General features: G+C 51.7%; 11 protein-coding genes across 11 annotated transcripts; 6 read left to right on the forward strand and 5 right to left on the reverse strand.

The window, feature by feature from the left end:
* Positions 1 to 151: 151 nt before the first annotated feature.
* COCVIDRAFT_17396 (hypothetical protein) lies at positions 152 to 4,130 on the reverse strand (the record flags this gene model as incomplete). Its single annotated transcript, XM_014699466.1, has 2 exons — positions 152 to 2,257; positions 2,307 to 4,130. The coding sequence occupies 2 exons, from the start codon at positions 4,128 to 4,130 to the stop codon at positions 152 to 154; spliced, it is 3,930 nt and encodes a 1,309-aa protein (XP_014554952.1).
* Positions 4,131 to 4,759: 629 nt separating this feature from the next.
* Positions 4,760 to 5,369, forward strand: COCVIDRAFT_103562 (hypothetical protein; the record flags this gene model as incomplete). Its single annotated transcript, XM_014699504.1, has 2 exons — positions 4,760 to 5,047; positions 5,097 to 5,369. 2 exons carry the CDS (start codon positions 4,760 to 4,762, stop codon positions 5,367 to 5,369), a joined length of 561 nt encoding a protein of 186 aa, XP_014554990.1.
* Positions 5,370 to 5,535: 166 nt separating this feature from the next.
* On the reverse strand, positions 5,536 to 6,199 carry COCVIDRAFT_103566 (hypothetical protein; the record flags this gene model as incomplete). Its single annotated transcript, XM_014699505.1, has 2 exons — positions 5,536 to 5,896; positions 5,952 to 6,199. 2 exons carry the CDS (start codon positions 6,197 to 6,199, stop codon positions 5,536 to 5,538), a joined length of 609 nt encoding a protein of 202 aa, XP_014554991.1.
* Positions 6,200 to 6,602: 403 nt separating this feature from the next.
* COCVIDRAFT_103563 (hypothetical protein) lies at positions 6,603 to 7,060 on the forward strand (the record flags this gene model as incomplete). The annotated part of the gene is made up of 2 exons (XM_014699506.1): positions 6,603 to 6,845; positions 6,938 to 7,060. The coding sequence occupies 2 exons, from the start codon at positions 6,603 to 6,605 to the stop codon at positions 7,058 to 7,060; spliced, it is 366 nt and encodes a 121-aa protein (XP_014554992.1).
* Positions 7,061 to 7,359: 299 nt separating this feature from the next.
* Positions 7,360 to 7,725, forward strand: COCVIDRAFT_39201 (hypothetical protein; the record flags this gene model as incomplete). The annotated part of the gene is made up of 2 exons (XM_014699507.1): positions 7,360 to 7,446; positions 7,579 to 7,725. 2 exons carry the CDS (start codon positions 7,360 to 7,362, stop codon positions 7,723 to 7,725), a joined length of 234 nt encoding a protein of 77 aa, XP_014554993.1.
* Positions 7,726 to 9,751: 2,026 nt separating this feature from the next.
* Positions 9,752 to 10,695, reverse strand: COCVIDRAFT_39202 (hypothetical protein; the record flags this gene model as incomplete). The annotated part of the gene is made up of 2 exons (XM_014699508.1): positions 9,752 to 10,185; positions 10,248 to 10,695. The coding sequence occupies 2 exons, from the start codon at positions 10,693 to 10,695 to the stop codon at positions 9,752 to 9,754; spliced, it is 882 nt and encodes a 293-aa protein (XP_014554994.1).
* Positions 10,696 to 12,140: 1,445 nt separating this feature from the next.
* Positions 12,141 to 16,636, forward strand: COCVIDRAFT_39203 (hypothetical protein; the record flags this gene model as incomplete). Its single annotated transcript, XM_014699509.1, has 10 exons — positions 12,141 to 12,469; positions 12,525 to 12,642; positions 12,707 to 13,743; positions 15,410 to 15,479; positions 15,536 to 15,571; positions 15,631 to 15,763; positions 15,817 to 15,915; positions 15,971 to 16,027; positions 16,075 to 16,519; positions 16,570 to 16,636. 10 exons carry the CDS (start codon positions 12,141 to 12,143, stop codon positions 16,634 to 16,636), a joined length of 2,391 nt encoding a protein of 796 aa, XP_014554995.1.
* Positions 16,637 to 16,752: 116 nt separating this feature from the next.
* Positions 16,753 to 16,950, reverse strand: COCVIDRAFT_103452 (hypothetical protein; the record flags this gene model as incomplete). The annotated part of the gene is made up of 1 exon (XM_014699510.1): positions 16,753 to 16,950. The coding sequence occupies one exon, from the start codon at positions 16,948 to 16,950 to the stop codon at positions 16,753 to 16,755; it is 198 nt and encodes a 65-aa protein (XP_014554996.1).
* Positions 16,951 to 17,527: 577 nt separating this feature from the next.
* On the forward strand, positions 17,528 to 20,035 carry COCVIDRAFT_103604 (hypothetical protein; the record flags this gene model as incomplete). Its single annotated transcript, XM_014699511.1, has 3 exons — positions 17,528 to 17,605; positions 17,669 to 19,763; positions 19,815 to 20,035. The coding sequence occupies 3 exons, from the start codon at positions 17,528 to 17,530 to the stop codon at positions 20,033 to 20,035; spliced, it is 2,394 nt and encodes a 797-aa protein (XP_014554997.1).
* Positions 20,036 to 20,316: 281 nt separating this feature from the next.
* Positions 20,317 to 21,399, forward strand: COCVIDRAFT_103529 (hypothetical protein; the record flags this gene model as incomplete). The annotated part of the gene is made up of 6 exons (XM_014699512.1): positions 20,317 to 20,389; positions 20,479 to 20,544; positions 20,617 to 20,679; positions 20,773 to 20,801; positions 20,877 to 21,113; positions 21,232 to 21,399. The coding sequence occupies 6 exons, from the start codon at positions 20,317 to 20,319 to the stop codon at positions 21,397 to 21,399; spliced, it is 636 nt and encodes a 211-aa protein (XP_014554998.1).
* Positions 21,400 to 21,802: 403 nt separating this feature from the next.
* On the reverse strand, positions 21,803 to 24,018 carry COCVIDRAFT_103531 (hypothetical protein; the record flags this gene model as incomplete). The annotated part of the gene is made up of 3 exons (XM_014699513.1): positions 21,803 to 22,033; positions 22,100 to 23,701; positions 23,767 to 24,018. 3 exons carry the CDS (start codon positions 24,016 to 24,018, stop codon positions 21,803 to 21,805), a joined length of 2,085 nt encoding a protein of 694 aa, XP_014554999.1.
* Between the last annotated feature and the right edge of the window lie 541 nt (positions 24,019 to 24,559).

Below are 24,559 nucleotides of genomic sequence, written 5' to 3' on the forward strand. Positions count from 1 at the left end.
AGGTTGTGCATCTTTCATGAAGAATCAATAGCAAACGGTGATCAAACTTGAAATTTGGGCTGGACAGAGGCGTACATGAGACTGTCCAAGAGAAGGACAATCACTATTGCTAATTCAGGATACTCACACGATACAAGCTACTGTTCTTAATTTACTCAATGACTAGCGACTTCATCGTAACCTCCAACGCGCCCTCGAAATTTCCACTAATGGCATAGATACTCTGCATCGCGAATGCGGCGTCGGTGCTGAAATCCTCACACCCCCAATTCCCATCTATACATTGGTCCTGTGCTTCCTTCTTCACCTGCTCGCTAAGAGCAACACATCTTTCATATGCAGGGAGCGCCAGTGCAACCAGGCCCAAACTATGCCACATGCGACCGACGTTGAACTCTGCTTCCTGGCGATGAATGGTGTGTGGGCTTTTGATGCGGAGATCGTAATATCTGTAGACAAAGGACAGACCCTGCTGGATTTGGTACTGCCTGTTTTCTGAGAGGCGTTTCATAGCGTGTTGGATATATGCTACGCCTATGCCTAGATTGATTACTGGGTCTTCAGGCGTAAGAGCGAACGCACGGAAGTAGTAGTTTAGCGCTGCCATGTAGCTTCCACCGCACATCAGAACGTGTGCGTATAATGCAAAGAGCGCGGGGTCGTGGCCCTTGACTTTGTCCACGTCCTCGATGTTGACATTATTTCTGAAACCGCCTTTGGTAGTTTTGGTGCTGAAGTTAAACTCGATACGTTGTTTCGGGGTGAGGAGTGCGTAGTCAACCGTCTTTATGTAGCGCATGAGTACTTTGTATGCGGGACCAGTTGCAAAGCCTTCGGGAAAAGAGCATAGACGATTGACGGAGCTGTATAGACGGAAGAGGTCGGTACCAAACGGGTATTCTTTAAGAAGCCAACGCGCTGCAATAGAGGCTTGTGGTGAGTTGTCGGCTGCAAGGGCACAGGTGAGTCGACATATTTGAAGTTGCCGATGGTAGATTTGGGAGCGGTGAAAGATATTGGCCTGGAGAGCAATATCGAGTGTAGCAAAACATTGCTCTTCATCACCCTCGCCAGCAAGCAAAATGGCATAACGGCCAAATGCATCACACCATTTGTCGAAATGAATGCCCCAGAAATCAGTCGGGGGTGTACTAGGTCGTTCTTGGAGTTCAGGGTCTGTCTCGCCGTCCTCAGCATTATTCGCTACCACAGCAAGTACCATCAATGCTGATTCTTTCCAAAGGTCTCCGGCTGTTACGCGTCGGAAGTAGGTCATGAGGTCTTCTTTTTTGTTCGAATAAAACAAGTCAAATGTTGAAAACTCTTCAATCAGCTCTCGGGTAATCGACAAGACTTCTTTGATAGCTTCTTCGTCTCCATCTTCTGCTGGCTCCCATATCTCATCTAGTCGTTTGAAACTGGAGACAATTTCTCGATGTTGAGCTCTCGCAGCCTTCAGATCGTCGGCAAAGTCGGTAGCAAGCTTTTGAAGTTTTCCGCGGAATAGTCTATTTGTAATTGCCCGATATGGCACATCAGTGCCCTCAATCGTAGCCGGCCTGAGTTCGGCGTCGGGTGCTGGTTCGGCGTCTTCTTCGCGCACATCAAGGAATACTTGGATCTTTGGCGCCTTGGTCCTCTTTGTTCGGAACAGACCTTTCTTGGGTCGTTCCGTAGGAGCGACAATTCCTGGGAGCTCCTTGTTTCCCGTTTCGTTCGCCGAATCATCCTCTTCGTCATTCTGTCCAGTCGCTTTTTGCATCTTCTTTCTGTTCTTCCGTACAGTGCTTTTTCGAACAGCATACCTACCCCGAGCCTGTCTACGTTGGTTGTAGTAGTATACTCTGAGCTCATCGTAGGCCTGAAAGCCCAGAGCCTTGAGTTTGTGGCCATACTTATCGCGGTAAATGGTCTCTGCACGCTGTCCAGCTTCTTGCCACATGCCCTGATCTTCGAAGAACTTTGCAAGAACAGCGAGGTCATCGTAACTCTTCGCTGGCCATTTCTTTAAAATAAGAATAACTTCTGCCGTCTTTTCAGTCCGCCCTTCATTCTTGAAGCAAGTGTGCAAGCCAATGTAGCTCATAAGATTGAACTCTCTAGAGTCATTGTTGAACAATGGCTCATAGAAACGTAGCGCATCCTTGTCGTGGCCAGTAGCATGTAAGGCATCGCCGATAATTCGGAAGAGATCTTCATAGTCCCACATGAGGGCATCTGGGCCTTGATCGTCTGGCTCCAACATTTCCAGGTGGTGCTGTTACAATCAGCGGATGTACAACTTCATCAGCCACTACTATACATACCATAGCTTCTTTGAAGTCATCCTTACTTCTACGCAGCCGGAACAACCCAAGTTTTACCCTGATCTCTAGTGGAAGAGTTGAGCCATACTTTGCATCTTGGGACTTCTGCACAAACTGTGGAACAGCGACACGTCTTGGCTCGTCTTCAATATCAAACTCGCGGTCATCGTCAAGTTCATCCCAAAACGTCTCTGCATGTCTGCCTTGCTTCCATCGCGAAAGTGATTTCAGCTTTGTGATTCCCTTAGCGTAACTGCCTGCTCTGTCTAATAGATCAAGATAGATATTGATTAATTCCCAGTCAAGGTCATTCGTGACTGGGTCCCGGCCGGGTTGCGTGAACACATCAATAGCCTCCTCAAAGCTGTCGATAAGCTTGTGGAGATGTATCTTGGTCTGCCTTGGTGATGCAGTGCCCATCATTGCCATGATCTTCAGCACACTGGTGTCCGGATCTTCGCCCTGCTCTTTACGTGTCTTGAGCATCTTAAGGCCCAGCAACACGCACTTAGACGAACGCCCTAGCTGTGCTTCGATTTCGAGTTTGTGGCTGCGAGCCTCGTAGTCGTTATTGAGCAGGATGATCTCATTCAAGCATGGAAGTATAGCAGCCGACTTGTTCTCATCAGTGAAACGTGGGTGTTGCTCCGGGTCTAACTGTTGGATACGCTCGATGATGAACTGCCAAAGACCAGGGTCACGCTTTGTTGGCGCTCCAGCTAACAGTACAGCTATGGAGTCTTCTTCACGACCCATCTCAGTGTATATTTCAGAGGCGATATTATATGCATCGAAAATCTCTGGGTTGAGTTGGATAGCCTGCTGAGCATATGAAAGGGCTGCCTCATAATCCTTCTCGATGAATTTGGCGTTGGCCTGTTGCTGCAAGGCTTTCCATTCTGCGCCGGGGTCGGCTACAGCGCGGGGACCTCGAGGACCTTTCTCGCTTCCAGGTTTCCCTCGCTTTCTACCACGTGTAGACCTAGCGCTACTATTACCACCCCGCCCTCTGGTTGAAGGGCGCCCTCTTTTGCCCCCACGTCTCCCTCGAGTACTCGAAGTGGGTATGGTACCACCCATCGCGGGGCTTTTGGTGGACTTTCTGTTACTACCTTTCCCTCTCTTGTACCTGACACGTCCTTCCATGTCCTCGAATTCGACACCCAGCTCCATCTCGTCAGGATCGCCTTCATCTTGCTGTGCATCTTCGGACGAATAGTCTGCGTCAACTTCAGAGTCGTCTTTCTGAGTTTGCAGTAGCCGTTCCCGCTCTTCCTCTTCTTCAAGCATACGTTCATACTCGTCGTCTTCGTCTTCGTCGTCTTCGTCTTCCTCTTCTTCTGAGCTCTCAAATTCGCGATCATAAATCGAAGAGTGAAATTCACTAGCTTCCGTATACTCATCTTCGTCCTCTTGTTCAGGGTTCGCTGGGATGAACCCTTCAAAGACCGCCGGTCCACTAGTAGCATAAGCCCTGTTAAATGGATCTTGAAAATTACCACTGGTAAAAGGTGGCAAAGGCTCTTCTTCTTCTAAATCTTCTACGGCATTTAGTGGAATTAAAGGTATGTACGGATTCCGGGTCGGCGGTTGATGGTGAAATTGAGAAAGCTGAAAGTCAGGTTGGTGGTACACTGGGTGGGAAGGAAACGGCAGCCCATTTTGTGGAAAATGAACAGGATACTGCTGTCTGCTATGTTGCGCAGCTGGCTGCATCAAATTGGAGGTATCATCTTCGAAGATACCCGGAACAGGTGGGAAGCCTCTATCGTCCTCATGATGCTCAGGGTTCCATTGCCTGAAGTATTGATCATCCGGGTTCATTGTGGGATCTAACGCTGCGCGCTTGCATTAGTTGACAACTGTTAGTGGTAGATCAATGCAGCATCTGATACCAAGAGGCTGGTGGTGAGGAAAGCTTTGGAAGCAGGGATTGTTTTCGTTCTAAGAAACTAGCGTCCGTGCTTCGCGCTAGTAGGGCATGTCGTGCAGTCGGGTCGCGTGCCAGCTTACCTCCAGAGCAGCGTACCGGTGTCTCTAATCACATTGCTGGTTAGTATTGGGGTTTCATTATCTGAGGAGACACCGGAGGATCTGGCGAACAAATCCGACGAATACCCTGAATGCATTATACTTCCCGCCAATCCAAACCATGTTGATTGGAAGCATTTTGGCGCCATCCATGGAAATAGCACCAAGAGAACATCGATGCCGATTTACCGACAATGGCCTAGCCTTCTCACTTAGTCTTTTGGGTCCAATAGAAGAGCCTAATATGCGCTACATCTAGGCCCTCGGCACTGTTGCTAGGAAGTATAAGTGGAGAGGGGTTATATCGTCTGGTTTCAGGGTCACAGCAGCTTCTCCGCACAACACGCGCCACAACTCGCCTGGAAATATAGATAGCCACCTTCTCAATACAACTGTTTGCTTCAGAACACCATACCTCAGCCATGTTCAACAGGTTTATCATATACAGCTTCGCGTACGCGTCTCTCGTCTTCGCTGCCAGCATACCACGACATACAGCACAGCAACCTCTTCTTCTTCCGGATCATCAAGCAGGTGGATTCAAGTCGAACAACATCCACGTCATGTTGGCATTTATTGAGAGCGGAAGCAAAATGCAAAAGCTGGCAGAAATCCCACTGAATACACGGATCGTCGCTGGTAAGTTACTTTGCCGTTGGGGCTGGAGCTTCCAACCACGTGCACGTCTCGGACAAGCTCCCTGCTTATCTGTAGACTGTAGCAGCATTTAATCCTCTTCAAGAGCCACTGACACTATAGCTAGGTCTTAATATACCAAATCGTCTAAGCGCTATCAAAATCGCTATGGCAGTCACAGTCGAGGACCGTTCGATATCACTAGAACGCCTAGACAAGATCATGTGCAGAATCACGCCAAAGACGGATGCCAAAGAGAAAGAGGCAATGAAAGGTGAAGGGGAGCTAGATGAGCTACCGTGGTTCATGTTGAGGGACGGCACAGTCGAACTCGAAGATAGTTCGTCGGAATGGTTTCTTAGAGGCAGAGCGATACAAAGCTTCGAGTGCCGTTAACGAGCCACAGTGATGATGACCGAACAGACCGTTTGACGTCTGATCCAAATGTTAATGTATAATGCTCTATGCTCTCTCCGGGTATATTAAAATGCTGTTTCGATGCCAATCGATATGTCCAAGTCAGGCGAACCCAAACGCCTATTATGCAAAGGATGGGGAGTGATCAAACGTTGTTGTCCCCTTCATTCATGCCAACCATTTCGTATTCCCCCGCGCCATCCCTCCCTCTACCCCTGCCCCTGCCCCGAGACTCGCCGCCCTCTTCTTCGGCCGCCGGTTGCGGTTGCGGTCGCGCAGACGTCTTGCTTCCAAAGTTGATGGGTCTCAATTCCCGCCACTGGCATGCCCACATACCCAAAGAAGTCATGATGGTCGCGCTGCATATCTGTAGCGCCCACCAGAAGAGGTTCGCGGGTATCGCGTGCGTGTATAAGGAGGTGACGACCAAGTGTATGAAGTGCACGGTAAGGGCAAAGTCAAGAACAAGCTTGGAGCGGGCGATGAGAAGTAGTATGAAAATGGCGCTGTGGCATGTCAGACGGTTGCACAACTCCACGGGGCGCGTAGGTGAGGGCTTACCAGGCGAGGCTATTCAACATCCAGACCAGGCCCAATGTCCATCCAACCGTGGTATCCCCGCTCAGGCTCTGCCAGTTGAAGAGGAGATCTAGGCTGACCTCCTTGCCCGCTACCAGGGCAGTGAAGAGAATGAGGATCCCGGCGCATGCATAGTATGCGAGTTGCAGGAGGACAATTTGGGAGAGGATGCGAATTGGCGAGAGATCCGCGAGTGCACCGGGTCGAGGGGGGCGGCGTCGGCGTGGCATGAATACGCAGGCGATGCGCTATGGCATGAGCATATGGAGTGGAGAGTCCCAAGGTCACGTCGGTTGGTCCTGTATTACTAGTTGGCAAGGTTGCCTGTTCGCGGATGGTTCGCTGGAAGGGTTCGGCGAAACGTAGAGCGTCAGCGCCGATGTCATAGCGTGGGAACTTTTGCCAAGCACCAATTCGACATTCTGCTCTACATTAATACCGACAGCCCTGCATACCAGCTCTACCAAAGAGCCTTGCGCCATACACTATACCAAAGTACGCAATTCTGGAATCCAATTCATGTAAAGTATTTATACCGCCCCAGTCTGACACGTGCGCCAGCTTCAACCTCCTACCTCCGCCTCCATCTCCGACTCCGCCGCGCCCTTCTCCGCAACTTGACATTCGACAACCATGGGCTGGTTCGGCTCGAGTTCAAAGGACGACTCCGGCGTCAAGAAGACAGAAGGCGGCGCATTCGAGTCACCCTCACGGTCAAATCGCAAACAATGCTATGCAGCACGCGACGCCTTTTTCGAATGCCTCGACAAGAACAACATCCTGGATAGCATAAACACAAAGTCTGGAAGGGAAAAAGCTGCAAGTTTTTGTGGACAGCTGGACAAGGAATTTGAGAAGAACTGCGCACATAGCTGGGTGAGTTGCTACTTGGTCTAGTGTTGGGTGACGGCATCACATGTCTAGGACCGCAGGGATGGATGGGGGAGAGCAATGCTAACAAATACCAGGTTGAATACTTCAAGAAACAACGAGTGGTCAACTACCAACGCGAGCAAACCATCAAAAAAATTGAAATGCAAGGCGGCGAGATTACAGCACCGCAGTTACCTCTACCAAGTCAGAACAGGTAATTCGCGGCACTACTCAAAGATTTGCTCATATGCCTTGAGTAGTAGTCTTGTTTTTCCTTTGACGCCGCTCATGACCATGTACAATATGTACGATATGTAGTACCAGTAGTAGTATCAGTAGTAAATATACACGATTCCCTAGCCCGCTTGCAGATGAGCAGGATCAGCATGGCGTGCACCACAGAAACGAGAGCCAGCTTGACTCAAAATGGTATATAACTCCAAACCTTGCCATAATATACTTCAAGGATGCATATAGTGAAAGGGCCAACAAAGTCGGCACTTCTTCACCCTCCAACATGCATCACATGCAAAGTGCCCCTCACCCATCACATTCTCCACAACTCTTTAATCAAGGGGCCCATGCACATGCACATGTACTCACAGTCGGTAAGTATGCATGCCCCAATGCAGCAGAACAAAGCCCGAACTATCCACCTGCGAACTTATTTGTCAGTTACAAAGATGAGTAAAACCAAGTCCGAATGGACACGGACATGGATGTTGAGGCCGACTAGATGCGCCCTCGAAACCCTATTGCTTCCATACATGTTAAGCGCCAACATGGCACAATGTCGTCACCCGGCCCCGAAGCCATGCAGGCACATCCCCGAGAGAAGTTGCAGGCCGCAAACTATACGTGCCCCCAACGAAATGAAAGATGATTATCGAAGTTGGGCAAGCAAAGTTTTTGCTACGTACTAGCAGGTAGAAATAAATTGCTACCACACACACGTGCACTAACCATCCAGTCCCATGACCACGACTCATCTACGTACCACTATGTCGAAATACCCAACCAAGATTAAACAAGCGTGCACATTCCCCTCTAGCTCCCATGCACTCCAGACGCACGGCCCCGCCAGGTACATTATTCATCAAGGAGCAACCATAGCGAGTGCACCCCCGTCCAAATCTCATCGGCATCTACATCCCGTGTCTTGGCCCTTCACTTGTCCCGTGCGCATTCTGCCTCGGTCGCAAAGACCAAAGAAAAAGAGAGAAAGTGAAAGGAAATGGTAAGGATCAAGGTTAAGTATACCCGTCCGGGGAGAAAGGAAAAAAGGCTAGCGCAATACCTACATATAAATGTGTAAACAAGTACCTTTATTGCTTTCGGCAAAAAAAAAAAGAAGCAGGTCATGACTCCTTTTGGAGAATGTGTACATATAAGTGGTCAATCAAAGAAGTCTAATTTGGGGCATGGGGGGGGGGGGGGCAAGCGGAAAGCACCAGAAACAGAACAGAGAGCGTTTGAAAGCCCCAGGAGGTTCTCAAAAAGAGAGAAAAACCGTCGCACGTAAGACGGAGTACACGCCGTTGCAGCGAGGCGAAACGGGAGGAAACAAAAGTCAAAAAAAAACAAAACAAACCAGTAAAGTTATACACAGTAAAAAGGGTTTCCCTTGCAACCAGAGAGTTTGAGTTACGCACGTAAGACGAGTTGGGAGAACGGCCGAACGGGCGGCGGAAGGGACGGCGGGGGTCTGTGTGTGAGTGCGTGAGTGAGTGATTGTCCGTCCAACGTTCTGCGGAACGAAAGGGAAAAGCAAGGTAAGTAAGGATGAACCGGGGAAAAGGAGTCCCGGTCAGCAAGCAACATGCACACACCCCTCCTCCTCCTCCTCCTCCTCCCTGAAATAAAAAATGACCCGGGGCTGGGATATGTGGGGTTGTATGGAAACAAGCAAGGAACGAATCGGGCGAATTTTCTGAAGGAGGTCAACAGAAAGGATGAATAGAAGGCAACCAGCAATCGGAAAGTGGGGGAGGGGAGGGAAGGGCGTTGGTTGCAGATTAGAAACACTTTATCGCACACATGGATTCCCTCTCTTTTTCCCCTCCCTTCCTTCCTTCCCGTCCTTGTCACCTTTTCCCCCCGCGACTTGATGACCCGCTTTCTCTAACGTCGCTTTACACGTGAACAAGGCGAAAAGCAAATCACCAAAAAAGTAAATTGGATGGATGGAGGCAAAAATAAAGACTATGCCTGACTACAAAGATGTGCTCTCATAAACCACAAGCACATAGTGCACAGTAAAGCAAAGCAAAAAGAAAAGATGACTTGCCGTCCATAGTTTACCTAATACATGTGTATATTAAATACTTGATTGGCTACCACTATACTTTCCCAACCCACCCACCCCCTCTCCAAGATAAGGCGTTGGCAGCATTTTAGCCGCAGCATCGAGCAGCAAGGCCCCAAATCGCGCCACCTGGTCAGAGTTTGTCGGGTTCGGCGAGATCTGACCTTTGTTCGTCTCGGTTATCTCTCTGTGTGCAGAACCAAAGAGAGGTACCGCCGCCCCTCCCCCCACCCCACCTTGCCCACCTGCCACTCACCACACATCCCATGACTTCATGACCGAGTCAGGTCCATTTTGGCCCTTCCCTTCCTCTTTTTCGCTCTTTTTACCACTCTATCGGCTGTCTCTCTCCTGCGCCTGCGCGGAGGTTATTTCCGCCTTTTTGTGATTGCCAGCATGAACGGTATGTATGCATGCATGTGTGAGTAGTATATGTGTACTTAGTATGTATGTGCGTAATGCAACCTCGTACTGCCCTTGATTGCGGAATTCCCGTGTGTCCTTGTAATTGAAACGTGGCACACGCGACTGTTGATTTCTTTGTTGCGCCTCATTCCCGACGGTCTTTTTTGAGGGGGAATGATAGTCAAATCTTGTCACCCTTTCACCACTTTGTTGGCCAAATGGTGGCAGGATCGAACTCGCGCCTAAAAATGTCCACGTCAGACATGCAGCCCTTGCTTGGTGATCCGACCATGCTACTGTCAATGGCAAAGACTACATCCTGGAACGCGCCATGGAACTCTTCTTCCTCAAAGAGTAATTGTCTCCACATGCACGCTACTTCCTGCGCCGGGTTGCGGAAGATTGGTCCGAGACCAAACGCGCCCAAAACCAAGTTTCGATGGCCGCAGTAGGATGCGATGCGCAGCACTGCTCGCATCTTCTCTCGCATCAACTCTCGTTCTTGTGCAAATGAGTATTTGCAACCGCTCTCGTCAAGTTTTGGACGCCGCACTGGAGCGACTGATATCACGGGAAGTGAGGCCATGTCTGCAAAAGGTGCGTAGTCTTGTTCCGGACCGGCTCTGAAAACGTCTGTGGCTTGTTAGTAGTGAGTCTCGTGCCGAGGCGGACTTTTGGCTAGCACCCCAACATACACACTTCGGGAGAGTAGATGCCACCTCTTTGTGGGATGGGGTAGAAATTCTCTTCAACGCCTAATTGTGCGTTCCAGGGCATGGTGAGAGCGTGGACCAGGTTGCTTCTCCGCGCAAAGCACTCTTCTGGAGCCATAAGGCCAGATTCCCAGTCGCCACCTGCGCGCTTTTCGTTGGCTACATTGACCACAGGAATTCTCTTGCAGTTTGGATCCGCATTGAGAGCACTCTGGTACCAGCCCAGGGCATAGTTGACAGGGTCGCCTTCCATGACCGCGACTCTGGTTCGTTGTGATGAGCGCTTGTCGACATTGACTCGTATTTGTGCAGAATCTGGATAGAGATATGACGTCTTGGAGTCTCGAATGTAGTGTTTCCAAATGTGAGGCATCCATACTCGCTTTGCTTCGGCTGCTATTTCAGAGGGTTTTGGTCTTGATTGTGGCATGGCGACGGTGACGTAGGTGGAGTGTTGGCTGTTTCGTGAGCTGAGGCTGGCAGAGCAACAAGGGAAGGTAAGTCGAGGGACGAGTCTGGAGAAACAACGACACGGGAAGGAGGGCGAGGACAGTGATTTACAGCAGCACGAGACTTGAGCAAGGCAGTGCGGGGGGAGGGAGAGGGAGCGAGTGAGTGAGGACCTGTGACCAGACGGCGCCAGACCGGCCAAGGGACAGTATATCAGTCGAATGCGGGTTTTGCAACGGGCGTGTAATAAGGCAAGCTAGATCGTAGCCCCAGATCGAGTCGGCGACTAGACTGGGGCAGCAGAAATGCACCAGCTACAGAAGCGGCAGTCGTCTGCGTGAATCTGGCAGACCCCTGTGGGTTTGGGCGCGCGAGGGGTGGCATTCTGGCAGCAGACACGGGGACAGCGGTTGGAGGGATGGAGACATGATGCATGTACTAGGTGGCCGGTAGCAGCCGTGCCGTGTGTTTGCAAGCCTGGTCCTGGTGCTGGGGGCACTGCTGTGAACCCAGGCAGCTGCCAGGCACCTGAAGCCACAAAGAGCCGTGTCGGGTTTGCTGGGACGGGCAAGGCAGGGATGCGTGGCTGAATCGATCGGCCAGACCTCGAAGCGATCTGCATCGGGTTGGAAGCGGGTTAGAAGGATCTGGCGGCGCTGGGCAGCCGATGATGACAGCTTACTAGCACTTGGTAACCAAGATCCTGCACGATATAGCGTCGCAGCAATAGCGTCGGCACTAGAATCCAGATGCAGGGCACCATGGCACATCGAATCAATGGCTGCTTACCGTCGAGCCCGCCACACGTAGCCGGGCCACAGTGCCACAAAGTGCGTGTTTCCCTCACCGCCAGCCAGGTGGCACCAGCAGGCAGAGAGGAGCGGCGGTGGTGGTGGCGGAGAGGGGGGGGGGGCTGCTGACATACATGTACATACGTAGGTGTAGTTACATGTAGTATGTATATATATACTTTTGCCAGCAAGCTGTGGCGGCTGCGGTGTTGTGTGTATACGCATGTATGTGTGGATGAGTGTGTGGATGTTGTGTGTAAATGCCAGGGCTGAATCTCGTGCTACAAACATGTTAAAAGTCTGTTCATAGAATGTGTATGTAGTCAGTAGGTATCCATGCACGTACGTAAGTATGATTCCCAGTCGATACATAAGCATCCGACTCCTTACTCATGTCCGCAACTCCCCTGCTCGCGGCCTAGCGTTTCAGGGCGGGCGGCCGGTCGCTCACACGAACGATTGACGAGCGCCCAAGAACGGCCAGGTTGACGCGATCCTAGCGCGAGGCCCAAGCGCCAGCTCGCTTTTTCCAAGCTTCGCTTCCTACACAACGTCAACGCCAACGGCAACACCCATTGCTGTATATTACACGCTACACCGCACTGCTCGACCGGTGCAATCTGCCGCCGCGTAAATGAGGTGCGTCCTGCGCCCGCTGACGACGCCTGTCCGCCCTCAGCACACGTCTCCAAATCACAGCGCCGCGTCTCCTTGGCCGAGTGCATGGCCGACATGTCGTCCTCGCTGCACTTCAACGTTTCGCCCCAGCACCATTGCTGAGCTGCTGAGGCCCTCTGCACACTCACCCTCTGCACGCCAGCCTCTCCCGGATGGTGCCACCCTGACGGTCAACGGCTATGTGCGCACTGTGCGCAAGCAGAAGCGAATTGCCTTTGCCGCCATTGGAGACGGCTCGACCTTGCGCACCGTCCAGGCCGTCCTCCCTCCCCAGCTAGCAGAAGGGTCAGTCGCCGCCTCTACTGCTGCTCGTCCAGGCGCTGACAAGCCGCTCCATCAGGCTCTCGACCGGCGTCGCAGTCACAGCCACCGGCAAATGGACGCCTTCACCAGGCCAGGGGCAGTCTCATGAGCTCCAGGTCACTGATGTGCGCATATTGGGAGACAACGATGCCACCGTGAGTTTGCTACTGTGATCTACAGTGACTATCTTCACCATCTGATTGTGTTGCTCCGTCTCAGACCTACCCAATACAGAAAAAGTTCCAGACCGCAGAGTTTCTTCGCACTCTCCCGCATCTGCGAAGTCGACTGCCGTTCAACTCGCTTATCCTGCGGTTGAGGTCTCTGGTCACAGCTCAAGTAACAAACCACTTTGCGAAACACGACTTCGTCCAATGTCATCCGCCAATCATTACGTCTTCGGATTGCGAGGGCGCAGGCGAGGTCTTCACTGTGGCGCCCGAAGCACCATCTGCACATGATCAAATCTCCACCAACAAGGCTAATCCCCATCAAGACTTCTTTTTTGGTTCTCCAAAGTACCTGACAGTCTCGAGCCAGCTCCACCTTGAGGCTCTGGCTCAGTCAGTGAACAAGGTCTGGACTTTGTCCCCCACGTTCCGTGCCGAAAAGAGTGATACGGCCCGTCATCTTAGTGAGTTTTACATGCTAGAAGCCGAAATGGCCTTTGTCGACGATGTCAATGTTGTCATGGACACGGTAGAGGACATGTTGCGCTCCATTGCTTCTGAGCTGCAAACCTCGGCTGTAGGCCAGGAGCTCCTTGAAGCGCGGGCGCGGGATCAGGAACAAGAGAGCGCATCTGTGTCGCATGATGCGCTCGCACAACGGTGGCAGGGGTTGATAGCCGGGCCGTGGCCAAGGATTACCTACAAAGCCGCCGTACAGCACCTCCAGGACGCTATATCTCAGGGCAAGGCCGAATTTGAGTACGCGCCTGGCCATGAAGACGGCCTCCAGACCGAACACGAACGTTTCCTGGCCGAAAGTATAGGCAACGGCGGGCCCGTTTTCGTCACTGACTACCCACGTAACATCAAGCCATTCTACATGGCGCCATCGACGGGCGCAACAGCTGATGGTGGCGCAGCATCAACAGTCGCGTGCTTCGACTTACTTGTACCCGAGATTTGTGAGCTTGTGGGGGGCTCGATGCGCGAACACAGGCTGCCTGATCTTGTCCAGTCCATGGAGGCCCATGGCCTCCGACACACGACTGACGAGTCGACCGACGCATCAGACGGTTCCCTACAGTGGTATGTCGATCTCCGGAGATACGGCAGCGTCCCGCATGGCGGGTTTGGCCTTGGGTTTGATCGGCTTCTGTGCTACCTGGCGGGTGTTTCTAATATCAGAGATGTAGTCAGCTTCCCCCGGTGGCACAAGCGGTGCGACTGCTGATACCCAGTTGAAATTAGAGGACCTCTAGTATCTCGGATCACGACATTGTGGTGTTGACCAACATGGTGCTTTGTAACGTGTCATGAAGGGTGCTGGAGACTATTGCTTGTTGTAGTGATCGAGACCGAGGGCTCATTGTACCTGTGCGCTGCAACGACCCTCTCTGTCCACTGGTGAGACCAAGCGGGCTAGCCCACCACACGAGCCACCTTTGCCACGAAATACAACGACTACAATGTTGTTTTAAACAATGACCGGATACGATACATCCGCTAACACCGAGTTTACTATACCAAAATGCATATGAAGTAAAATACTAGTATAGTGGTGGTGTTGCAGCAACAGCAGTGATCAAAGCTTCACACCGTCGGTGCTGGGTGGCTATCTCCGACTTGGACCGACCGAGAAGCACCACTGCTCCGAATCCTGGCGGGCCGAAGCCGCACCGATTTTGCGGCTGCAAACAAGAGGGTTCAAAATTATGTCCGCTCTCATACTACACGATACACAGGGTAAAGCTGGTTGCTTCGGCTCATCGTCACATGCGCAACAGTGAAACGCTGTCAATTTTCATGTCGCATTTGGTTAGTCATGGCAGTCGAGGCCTATGCGCGGCTTATTTGATGCCGATATTGGCCATTAATCAGCCGGATGGTCCAGAGTAGAGTAGAGCAGAGTAGAGCAGAGTAGAGCAGAGTAGAACAGTACGCTACCGTGAGCCGTTGGCAACGAGGTGGGGGGTGGTGGCGGAGTCATGGTGCACCACCACTACCACCCAAGACAAGCTTTTGTAGAATACAATTCGCGTAGTCTGCGCCCGCGAAACAGGCGTTGTGACTGGCCTGAGATGTGGGCGGAGATGATCTGATAAGATACTGGAGGGAAGCTACCACAACTCTTCTCCCCTCGCCTCGCCTCGCATCCCCGGCTGGCTTTCGCAGACACTCGCTGTCGCACTCAGAATGTACTCCATCTCCGCGGCCATGTGCAAAATTGTCTGGATGCATTTGCCGCAGTGGTGGCGGCTGGCCAGTCGAGAGGCGCCTAAGTGAAGCATGTCTTGTATGTACATAGATACAGCCTCGTGGCACGCATACGCATTGGCTTGCGCAGACCGAGCGTGGCCATCCATCAGGCTCCGGCATCGCAGCGACTGATAACAACGGCCAAGTTGATGGTCGATAGAGTCAAACCCCCCGGCCGCCGCGTTTTAGGTCTGACGTCTCGGCGTTCGGCTGAAGTCATCTCGCGCTTCCGTTACTAGTTGCAAACAAAAGTGACAACTTCAATTTCCCACGAGCGTCAACCCACCGCCGTCGCCCGCTTGCACCACCCTGGGACCTATCACGAACCCTTCCCAATTGCCTCTCTTCAAGCCGCCAACCTGGAATCCGCGGCACCTGCAGCCGGCCGTCTTATGGCCCCCCATGATCCACCCGCAGTTCCTGTCGAAGAAGAGCACGAGTACAGCTCCATTGCACCGCCGCCATGAAAGACACCAATCGCTAACTTGCGCGCCAGCTATGAAGCACTCCCACCAAATTTCTCCCTCACGGCAAACATGCTCGCAGGCGCCTTTGCGGGTGTCGCCGTACGTCCTCCGGAGTCGCCGCCGCCATGTACTCGCCCTGGCTGACTTGACGACAGGAACACTCAGTCATGTACCCGGTAGATTTGCTCAAGGTGCGCAACATGCCTCTCGCTCACTCACAGCCTCCGAGCCATGCGCTGACTGTCGACAGACCAGAATGCAAATCGTCAACCCCTCGCCAAGCGCCATGTATAGTGGTATTTCCAACGCCATGGTCACCATATCCCGAGCCGAAGGGTTCTGGTCGTTATGGAGAGGATTGTCTAGTGTTGTAATGGGCGCGGGTACGCAAACAACTGCGTAGACCATGGCAAAGTGTAGCTGACTGATGATACAGGCCCCGCGCATGCTGTCTATTTTGCATCGTACGAGGCCACGAAGCATGCTCTCGGCGGAAACGAAGGAGAGAGCCACGAACACCACCCCCTTGCAGCAGGTGCGCAGTGCCACCCACATTCGCATTCTAGCGAGCACTTGCTAACTGTCGATAGCTGCTAGCGGTGCCGCAGCCACCATTTCCAGCGATGCATTGATGAATCCGTTTGACGGTAAGAGACATAGTACCACAGCACCCCGCGTCTGCTGAACCCCGCAGTCATAAAACAACGCATGCAAATGCACGGCTCGATATACAAGTCTGTCCCGCAATGCGCCCGCGAGGTCCTCCGCACAGAGGGCATTGGCGCATTCTATGTTTCCTACCCCACAACACTATGCATGACGGTTCCCTTCACAGCCCTGCAATTCATGGCATACGAATCTCTCTCCAAAGTCATGAACCCTACCGGCCGATACGATCCCTATACACATTGCTTTGCGGGCGGTGTTGCAGGTGGATTTGCAGCAGGCCTTACCACACCACTCGATGTTATCAAGACGCTATTACAAACGCGAGGAAATGCTAGGGATGTAGAACTGAAGAACGTCTCGGGTCTGGTGCAAGCTGCAAAAATCATCCACCAAAGAGAAGGTTATAGAGGATATTTCCGTGGCTTGAAGCCTCGAATCATCACCACGATGCCCAGCACTGCCATTTGCTGGTAAGTTCTTTTGCAAATCGCCTAGTCTGGTATTTTCTAACCCAAAGTAGGTCTGCATACGAGATGGCGAAGGCCTTCTTTATTCGGAGAAGTACGAACTCGTCCACGGCTATATAACGAGACGAAGATGCAGACTGGCCCCTTTCCCAGGCATCATTTACAAAAATCGCCATAGTATGACGATGCGCGCTTTGCAAATCGAATAATATACCTGCGGCGTCGCGGAGAGGATATTACTGCAGCACTGGGCATTTGCGACGAGGTCCAGCATTCTGTATAGAGCGGGCAGAGCGAGAAGATGTGTCGCGATACTCCCTACTTGGCATTGTGTAGTGAGAGAGGCTTTGAGGCTCTTCCAAACGCTTCATCTGGCAGCGTCTAAACGTTTGGTTATGTGAGCGCATGGTGGCTTGCGTAGATAATTGTACCATAGGAGAAATTCAAGACCGGCACCGCTCACAACAAACCTGTTGACTTTTTCACGACTTGCACAGTTTGTCTTTTACTGCTTGAATGGCAGTGCTGTTGTGGCTTACATATTCTTGCAAAAGAGTTGAAGTCTTTACATTAATCTTTTTTGGAACCTTTGCATTTATTGTGGTAAGCTTCTCTGTAGGTGCGTAATCGATAGACGACGGCCCGCTCCTGTTTAGTCTCTGGTCGTGTACCCCACTTTCGCATGCACATGCGCATGTCTCGTGGATTTCTTTTGCAAGTGCAAGCATTCATGAAGTTGAACCTGACTTACGGTGGTGGGTTGCCCATGTTTGAAAAACGCCACCGCAGCAGCTTCTTTTGTTTTGCTCGGTTGCCGTTACTCAGCCTTCAAGGTTGCGAATATGCACTGGGCAGCAGCCAACTACGTCACGCCCCAGCGCGAAGCTAAGGCTGGCGCATGCAACAGACGACCCTGCCAATACCAGCCCAGGCCTTGGTGATAGACACCTATTCCTGTCTCCGCATCCTACGACGACTTGAAGTGAGCGCGCAATATCTACTTCCTTCGCTATGCGCGCCAACACCACCCAGAAAGCCTACGATGAGGCTTTCTTGGCCTGTTCGACCGCAGTGTACTTTGAGAGCCAGGTCAGCGCCTGTCAACCCAACAATGTCGCGTACGAGGGAGAACACTAACCAGAGTCCTCACAGAACAACGAGCCAGAAGCATTGCGATCTTGGAGGACAGCCCTCGACCATATCAATTACCATAATTCTCGTCGCAACCCCTCGACATACCGCCCCGCAACCGAAACAGAGAGAGCGCTCATCGAATCGCTACGTCAGCTAGAACTGCAGTGCAAGGAGCGTGTAGACCTTTTGGAAACCTTGAAAAGGAGCCGAGAGGATTCGAGGGAAAGCTTGACCTCAGTGTCGTCTGACACGAATACACCAGTTGCACCGTCTCATGGAGCGGCTCAATCACCAAATGGAGCGAACCCATCTTCTTCGTGGCTCGGGAATGGTTCTATACCACCGTTGGATTATACCGATCTCTCACGGCCACCGCTACCTTTGCGCCCCGCGATGGTGCCTCGCAAAAGCTCTGGCAATGGGTCAACACGAGAAAACAGCCTATCACAGACTCGGAGCGCATCAAATTTGTCCCCAGGCCCTGTAGGCGAGAACAAAGCGCGTACACCATCCCCAGAGAAAAGCGGTAGATTATTGCGGACACTGAGACCTGGAAGGGAGGGTAAATCATCATCAGGAAAGATGCCCAACTCGTTGAGGAGCCGCCCTGATGCTTCAAAAGCAGCTACTCAAGCATGGACTGTCAGGACCGCATCAGCTTCGAGCCGCCCTGTCCTGGGCCCGTCAAACCCATCAACTTCTTCAACGATTGCTTCAGTACGCTCATCGATAGACAAGTCAGCTGCTGAAAGGCCGAACATATCCTCGAATACTCAGTCGCAACTGCCATACGTACAAGCACCGCTCTCTTCAAGAGCTGACCACCGCTCGGCATTCACTGCTCATGTAGCTTCAGTTCCTATCGATGATAATGAGCCTCAGCCTACCAGAACTCGAGCTGCTGAGCGAGCAGCACCGCCAGTTCCCCGAAAATCAGTAGATTCAGGACGATTGGTGGGCACGCCATTGGGAAGCATAGCATTGCCTTCGTACCGAAACGAATATCCTAAAACTATGCCCGATCCGCGAAACCTCGCTGCATCGGCAGCGGCACACTCATATGGCGATTGTGGTGTTGAGAGAGGAGGTGGTAAGGGGAGTGTCATGTGGGATCCAACCACACGACGACTAGTACCGAAACCTGCAAATAACAACGTGCGCACACGAACTGATTCCGAGCAAGATGATCTGTCTGAATCTATAGCAATTGAAGCTGACGGGAACGTTGCCAAACAAAGACGGTCTCCAGTACAAAAGGTCAGAGGTAGAGGAAACTCGATTCGTGCAGAGCTACCCGATACCCCGAGCACGGACAGTGCCGAGGGCGAGGAAGAAGTAGAAGAGATGGACGAATGGAAACGACGAACAGAAGAAATCATGAAGAATCTTCCGCGAGGTGTCGACAAGCAAGCAGCGCAGCAAATCCTGAACGAGATTGTGATACAGGGAGACGAAGTACACTGGGACGATGTATCGGGATTGGAGGTGGCAAAATCAGCTTTGAAGGAAACAGTGGTTTACCCGTTTTTGAGGCCGGATCTGTTCATGGGTTTGCGAGAGCCAGCACGCGGCATGCTTCTCTTTGGACCTCCGGGAACCGGAAAGACAATGTTGGCAAGAGCGGTGGCAACTGAGTCAAAGTCAACGTTTTTCGCCATTTCTGCAAGCAGTCTAACATCCAAATTCCTGGGCGAATCAGAGAAACTTGTTCGTGCGCTATTCCAGTTGGCTAAGATGCTTGCGCCGTCAATCATATTTGTTGACGAAATTGATTCACTCCTTTCGTCACGGTCCAGCTCTGGGGAGCATGAAGCAACACGTCGCATCAAGACTGAATTTCTCATTCAGTGGTCTGATCTGCAAAAGGCGGCTGCTGGAAGTGCAGTGACTGAACGGGAGAAAGAGAAGGGCGATGCTAGTAGAGTGCTTGTGCTGGCTGCAACGAATCTTCCATGGGCTATTGACGAAGCAGCAAGACGAAGATTTGTAAGGCGACAATATATCCCACTGCCAGAGGACTGGGTCAGGAAGCAGCAGATCAAAACGCTGCTGAGTCATCAGAAACATGAGCTTAGTGATGAGGACCTCGATCGTTTGGTAGAGCTGACTGAAGGTGAGTGTATGCGATCAATGTTTTATAGGCATATGGCTAATATCACAACAGGTTTTTCTGGGTCTGATATCACAGCACTTGCCAAAGACGCTGCCATGGGTCCTTTGCGTTCACTAGGGGAAAAGTTACTTTCTATGACTATGGATCAGATACGGCCAATACAATACCGAGACTTTGAGGCTAGTCTTCAGACCATCCGACCGTCGGTAAGTAAACAGGGACTGAAGGAATTCGAAGATTGGGCCGCACAGTATGGTGAGCGCGGAGGTTAAGGCATCAATCACCTGGATGTAGTGATTATCTGTATATTACTTGGTCTATCGTAAAGTGTACGGGGAAACATCACAGCAGATGTTTGGTTTGCAAGTTTTGAAAGATCCCAAGGAGGGAAAGGTAATAGCCAAAACACTTGCTCCTGCCTCAGTCGGGGGATGACTCCTTCCTGCCACAACATGCACAAGACTTGGCGCCATCTCACAGTGAGAAGTTCAACTTTTTAGCCTTTCAACCAAAACTATTCACACTCTCATTCCATACACTTGAAAAGTACGAGATGGCGCCACGTAAGAAGACTGAAGAAAAGGCCTCGGCCAATGAAGCAGCAGACATGGTGCTACTCTACCTGCGTGAGTGCATCTTCCTCTGAGATACACACACACACACACACACACACATACTACGCGTAATGACTTCCATGATAACACCGTTTGTATAGGCAAGCAGAACCGTCCGTACTCGGCCATCGACGTCTCAGCCAACCTGCATAACAAAGTGACCAAAGGTACGTTTCTCGAGACACACAAATATGCTATGATGCTCCTTTTGATGTAGGCGGGACTGACGGATGATGTAGCTTCCGCAGCCAAGATTCTCAAAGATTTACACGAGCAAAAGTTGATTGAGGGAAGGACAGCAGGTATGTCAAGTGCTGTCTTTACTTTGCCGCCTTGGTTTTTGTCCGAATGATACATACAACGGAGGAACTGATATCATCTTTGTGTGAATGTAGGGAAGCAGATCGTATATCATGCTCTACAGGTGAGTTAGGGCATTCATTTCCCTTGTTCCCCCACTTACTTTTCCACAGAGCTAACCAATCTGACTACTATGTAGGACGCAGCAGACACATGTACAACGGAACGACTTGCAACCCTCGACGCTGAAATAGCCAATCTACGTACGCAAACGGCAGCACTGAATGCTACGGCCAAAAATCTGCGGTATACGCTTGCATCTGTGACGTCGACGTTGAGTACGGCGGACTTGATCGCCAACATGGATTTGCTGGAGAAGGAAAAGGCGGAGATTGAAGAGAGGCTGGATGGGTTGAGGAAGGGGAAGGCGAGGATTGTGAGTTTCTTCTCGTCTTGTTTTGCTTCGTGTTCATATTCAGCCATTGAGATGACTGGGTTTGTTTGTTTTTTGGAATAAGGAAACAAAATTACTAAAAAGATATGAATACCTACAGGTCACACCAGCAGAACGTCAAGCGATTGGGCAGGCGTGGAAGAAGAGTGTGAGGACGGTTAAGAATCGAGAGAAGATTGCGCGTGAGATGTGGAAGATTATTGCGGATAATTTGCCGGATGACGAGGCGAGGGAGGAGCATAGGGAGATGTTTGATCTGGACGGGTAGCGGGATTCATGTGTAGTGAGTCAAGGTCGAAATGGGGCAACCATGCAACACATAAATGGGCGAGAGACGTCAAAAATGAGGGAGGAATCAAAGAAGAAACGAGAGCACATGCAATTACGAGGATACACTAAATGGGCATTGTCCCATTGTCGTAGTATGCATTATATACAATTAGGTATCCAGAGTCTGTCGTTAAATTTCTTCAATTGACGAGCGAGCAACAGATGTAGTCCGAGGAAGAAAACGCCCTTGTGCAATGCAAACACCCACCCACATGCCATGACGGGAATCAATATGCCAAGCAAAAAAGTATCAAAAGTGTATTCAACAGAGACGTATGTGGTTCTGATATGCAAAAATTAAACCCAAAAAAAAGAAGGACGAGGAGGTGGCGCAGATGGGATCAAATATCTTGTCTGCCACCTCGTTGGTAGGAAAAGGAGCCGTGGAGATCATTTCGAATCTCCTCGGACAGGGTATCTTGGGCGTCAAGGTCGTCGAGGGCATCGCTGACACGGGCGAGCTGCGCCAGTGTTTTTGCTAGAGCCGCGCCCTCCGTGCGGCCGCGGTCTACGTTGACAAGGAGCATAATGGGGAAGGGGAGACCGACAAGAACGGCTAGGAACCAAAAGGCCTGTTTGAAGAGAGAAATTAGCTTGCTGTCGTTTGTGACCACTGAAAAAAAAAGAGGAAAACATACCGGTCTAATTTCCCCATAGGCATCTGTAATTGCGCCTACTATGGCGGGACCAAAAACACTGCTGCCCTTGTCGGTTATGGCGTACAAAGCATAAAAAGCCGCCTCATAACCCGGAGGAATGAGTTCACCAAACAGTGCACGACAGTAACTGCTGAGACCACCGAGGACAAAACCGTAAACGGCACCCAGAGGATACATCTCCCACTGCTGCTGTAGACCTAGGAAGCCCAACCGCTGGACTGCTGGGATATATCCCAGGAGTCCGTAAATGGGGATGGTTTCGAAGAGCAAGATGCAGAGCAGGATTGTTTGCGTGGGTGACAAGTGGAAAAACGACGAGAGGCGTGACCAGAGGAAAGCGCCTAAAACGCCAAAGACGGTTGCAATGACGTTGATGAGGGCCAACATGGCATATGGCATTCCGAGTGTCGTCTTTGCAAAAAGGACTGCTGTGCCCGAGACTGTGGCTATGCTATCTGATAGCAAGAACCAGGCTGCAAGGAAAAGCAGGACATCCTTGAGATGGCGGGCATGGGTTACGGTGCGGCCGAGCGACTTCCACGAGTAGCTAAAGTATGCGAGGGCGGTGCGGAAATTGGACGTCTGCTCCCCAATGTGCAAGGGTGGGCCGGGGCGAGGTCGAAGCCAGCGGGCGGTCGGGAGAGTAAAGAGAAACCACCATGCGCCGATGATGAAAAGAACCAGGCGAAGTCCAAAGTTTGAAGACTTGAAAGCAATGACTACGAGGATGCCCACAGTTTGGACAAGCAAGGCGGCAATGTATCCAATTGCAATGCCGTAAGATGAGATTTTGGTAGCGAGGGAAAGTTCGACCGAGGAAGCGTTGGAGGCCTTTGGCCTTGGGATTGTCAGGTCGACGCTTGGCGGAGTATGGGGGAGCAGTGCGGTTGTGGCATCTGCAACTTCTTCAAGGAGGCCTTCACGCTCTGCAATGCGGTTGGCATAACGTGCGTCTCGGACTATGTTTTCCTGGGTGGGCGTTTCTCCACCTCTTTCGTCGTCTTCTTCGGTCGTGACTTCGTCGTCAGCCACGTCTACGTGCTCGTCTTCGTCTTCGTCCCCGTCGATGAAGGAGGTTGCGGCGCTGGTGTCTGCATACTTGACGGTAGGGTGGAAACGCACGAGAAGGGGTAGGAAGCTGTTGAGCAGGACGAAGCTTGCGCCGAAGCATGTGTTTGCGACTATGGCAAGGAATGCGCCCAGGATATAGATGCTCGGGACTACCGGCAAAAACAGCATGGTGGCTATGCTGCCGATGAAGGCGAAATAGAGGAGGAATGTCTTTCTAAACCTGCCGTGGTCGGCGGCGCCGCTCATGCTAATGATCAACAGAGCCTGTATGAGGACTGATATACTGAACGTGTACATGGCAAAACTGGCCGTGTTGATTTCCACGCCGAGGATGTAGACTACGCATTGTCCTTTTTCAGGGCCTGGTTTGAACAATGCATTGATGGGGGACACGGCGGGTATCGTGGCCTTGCATGGTGTGGAGTGGTCGGCAAGCAGGACGCCATTTTCGCGGGCTAGTTGCTCGAGGGTGACGGGTATGAAGGAGCCAATTCCACAGACGACAAAGACCTGGAGATTGTTAGTGGGGTGCGGGGAGGGCCATGGTGGAGATGGAGGCAGGATGTAGCAAGTACCTCAGCGGCCCATCCATACATGTAGAAGCCGCGGAGCTCCTTGTCGCTGGTCAGGCGCGTGTCCTCGCCATGGTAGTGGGGGCGGTCTGGGGCAGCCTCCATGTCGAAGTGGTGATGGTCAGACAGGCTCTGCTCATCGTCTGCCTCGTTGGACTGGGAGATGGAGAGGACCGAGGCCTTTGACTGGGACGAGGCATTTCGGGCGATGGCTGGTCGCTGGTAGGGCGGAAGCTCGGGCGCGCGCGGTGCCATGGAAGCAAGCAGGGCTTACACTAATTGGCGGAGGAGCGTCACCGCGACAGAGACATTGCGAAGGGAAGGGAGAGGCGGCGGATAAATGCGCAGCAGACGACAGCCGCCCAATGGCCAGGAAGAGGCTAGCTGGATCTGTAGGAGGAGGGTGTGTGAGTGTATCGAGGCATGTGTGGATGTGCCAGCCAGCTGGGGGGGTGGGCTTGTTGGGTCGACAGCGGGCGATCCCATGGTCGCTGCTGGGCGGGCGACGACCTGGACGTGTGACGATGGCTGCGCTGGCCATGGGCTGATGCGGTGCTGTGAATGGACGTGCATTTGCAGGTGTATTCATATGTATATATGTATCTAACTAGGTATTTGTACGTATACAGAATTACACATATATGCCCATTGCCCATACTACTATTACATGGACACAGACGTAGGTAAACAAATACACACACACACACACACACACACACACACACACACACACACACACACAATGCCTCCAGTGCCTGCCCGGCCTGACTCGCCCTGGAATGCACGCCAAGACGGC

The sequence above is a fragment of the Bipolaris victoriae genome, assembly GCF_000527765.1.
Source record: "Bipolaris victoriae FI3 unplaced genomic scaffold scaffold_61, whole genome shotgun sequence".
NCBI classification, from domain to species: Eukaryota; Fungi; Ascomycota; class Dothideomycetes; order Pleosporales; family Pleosporaceae; genus Bipolaris; species Bipolaris victoriae.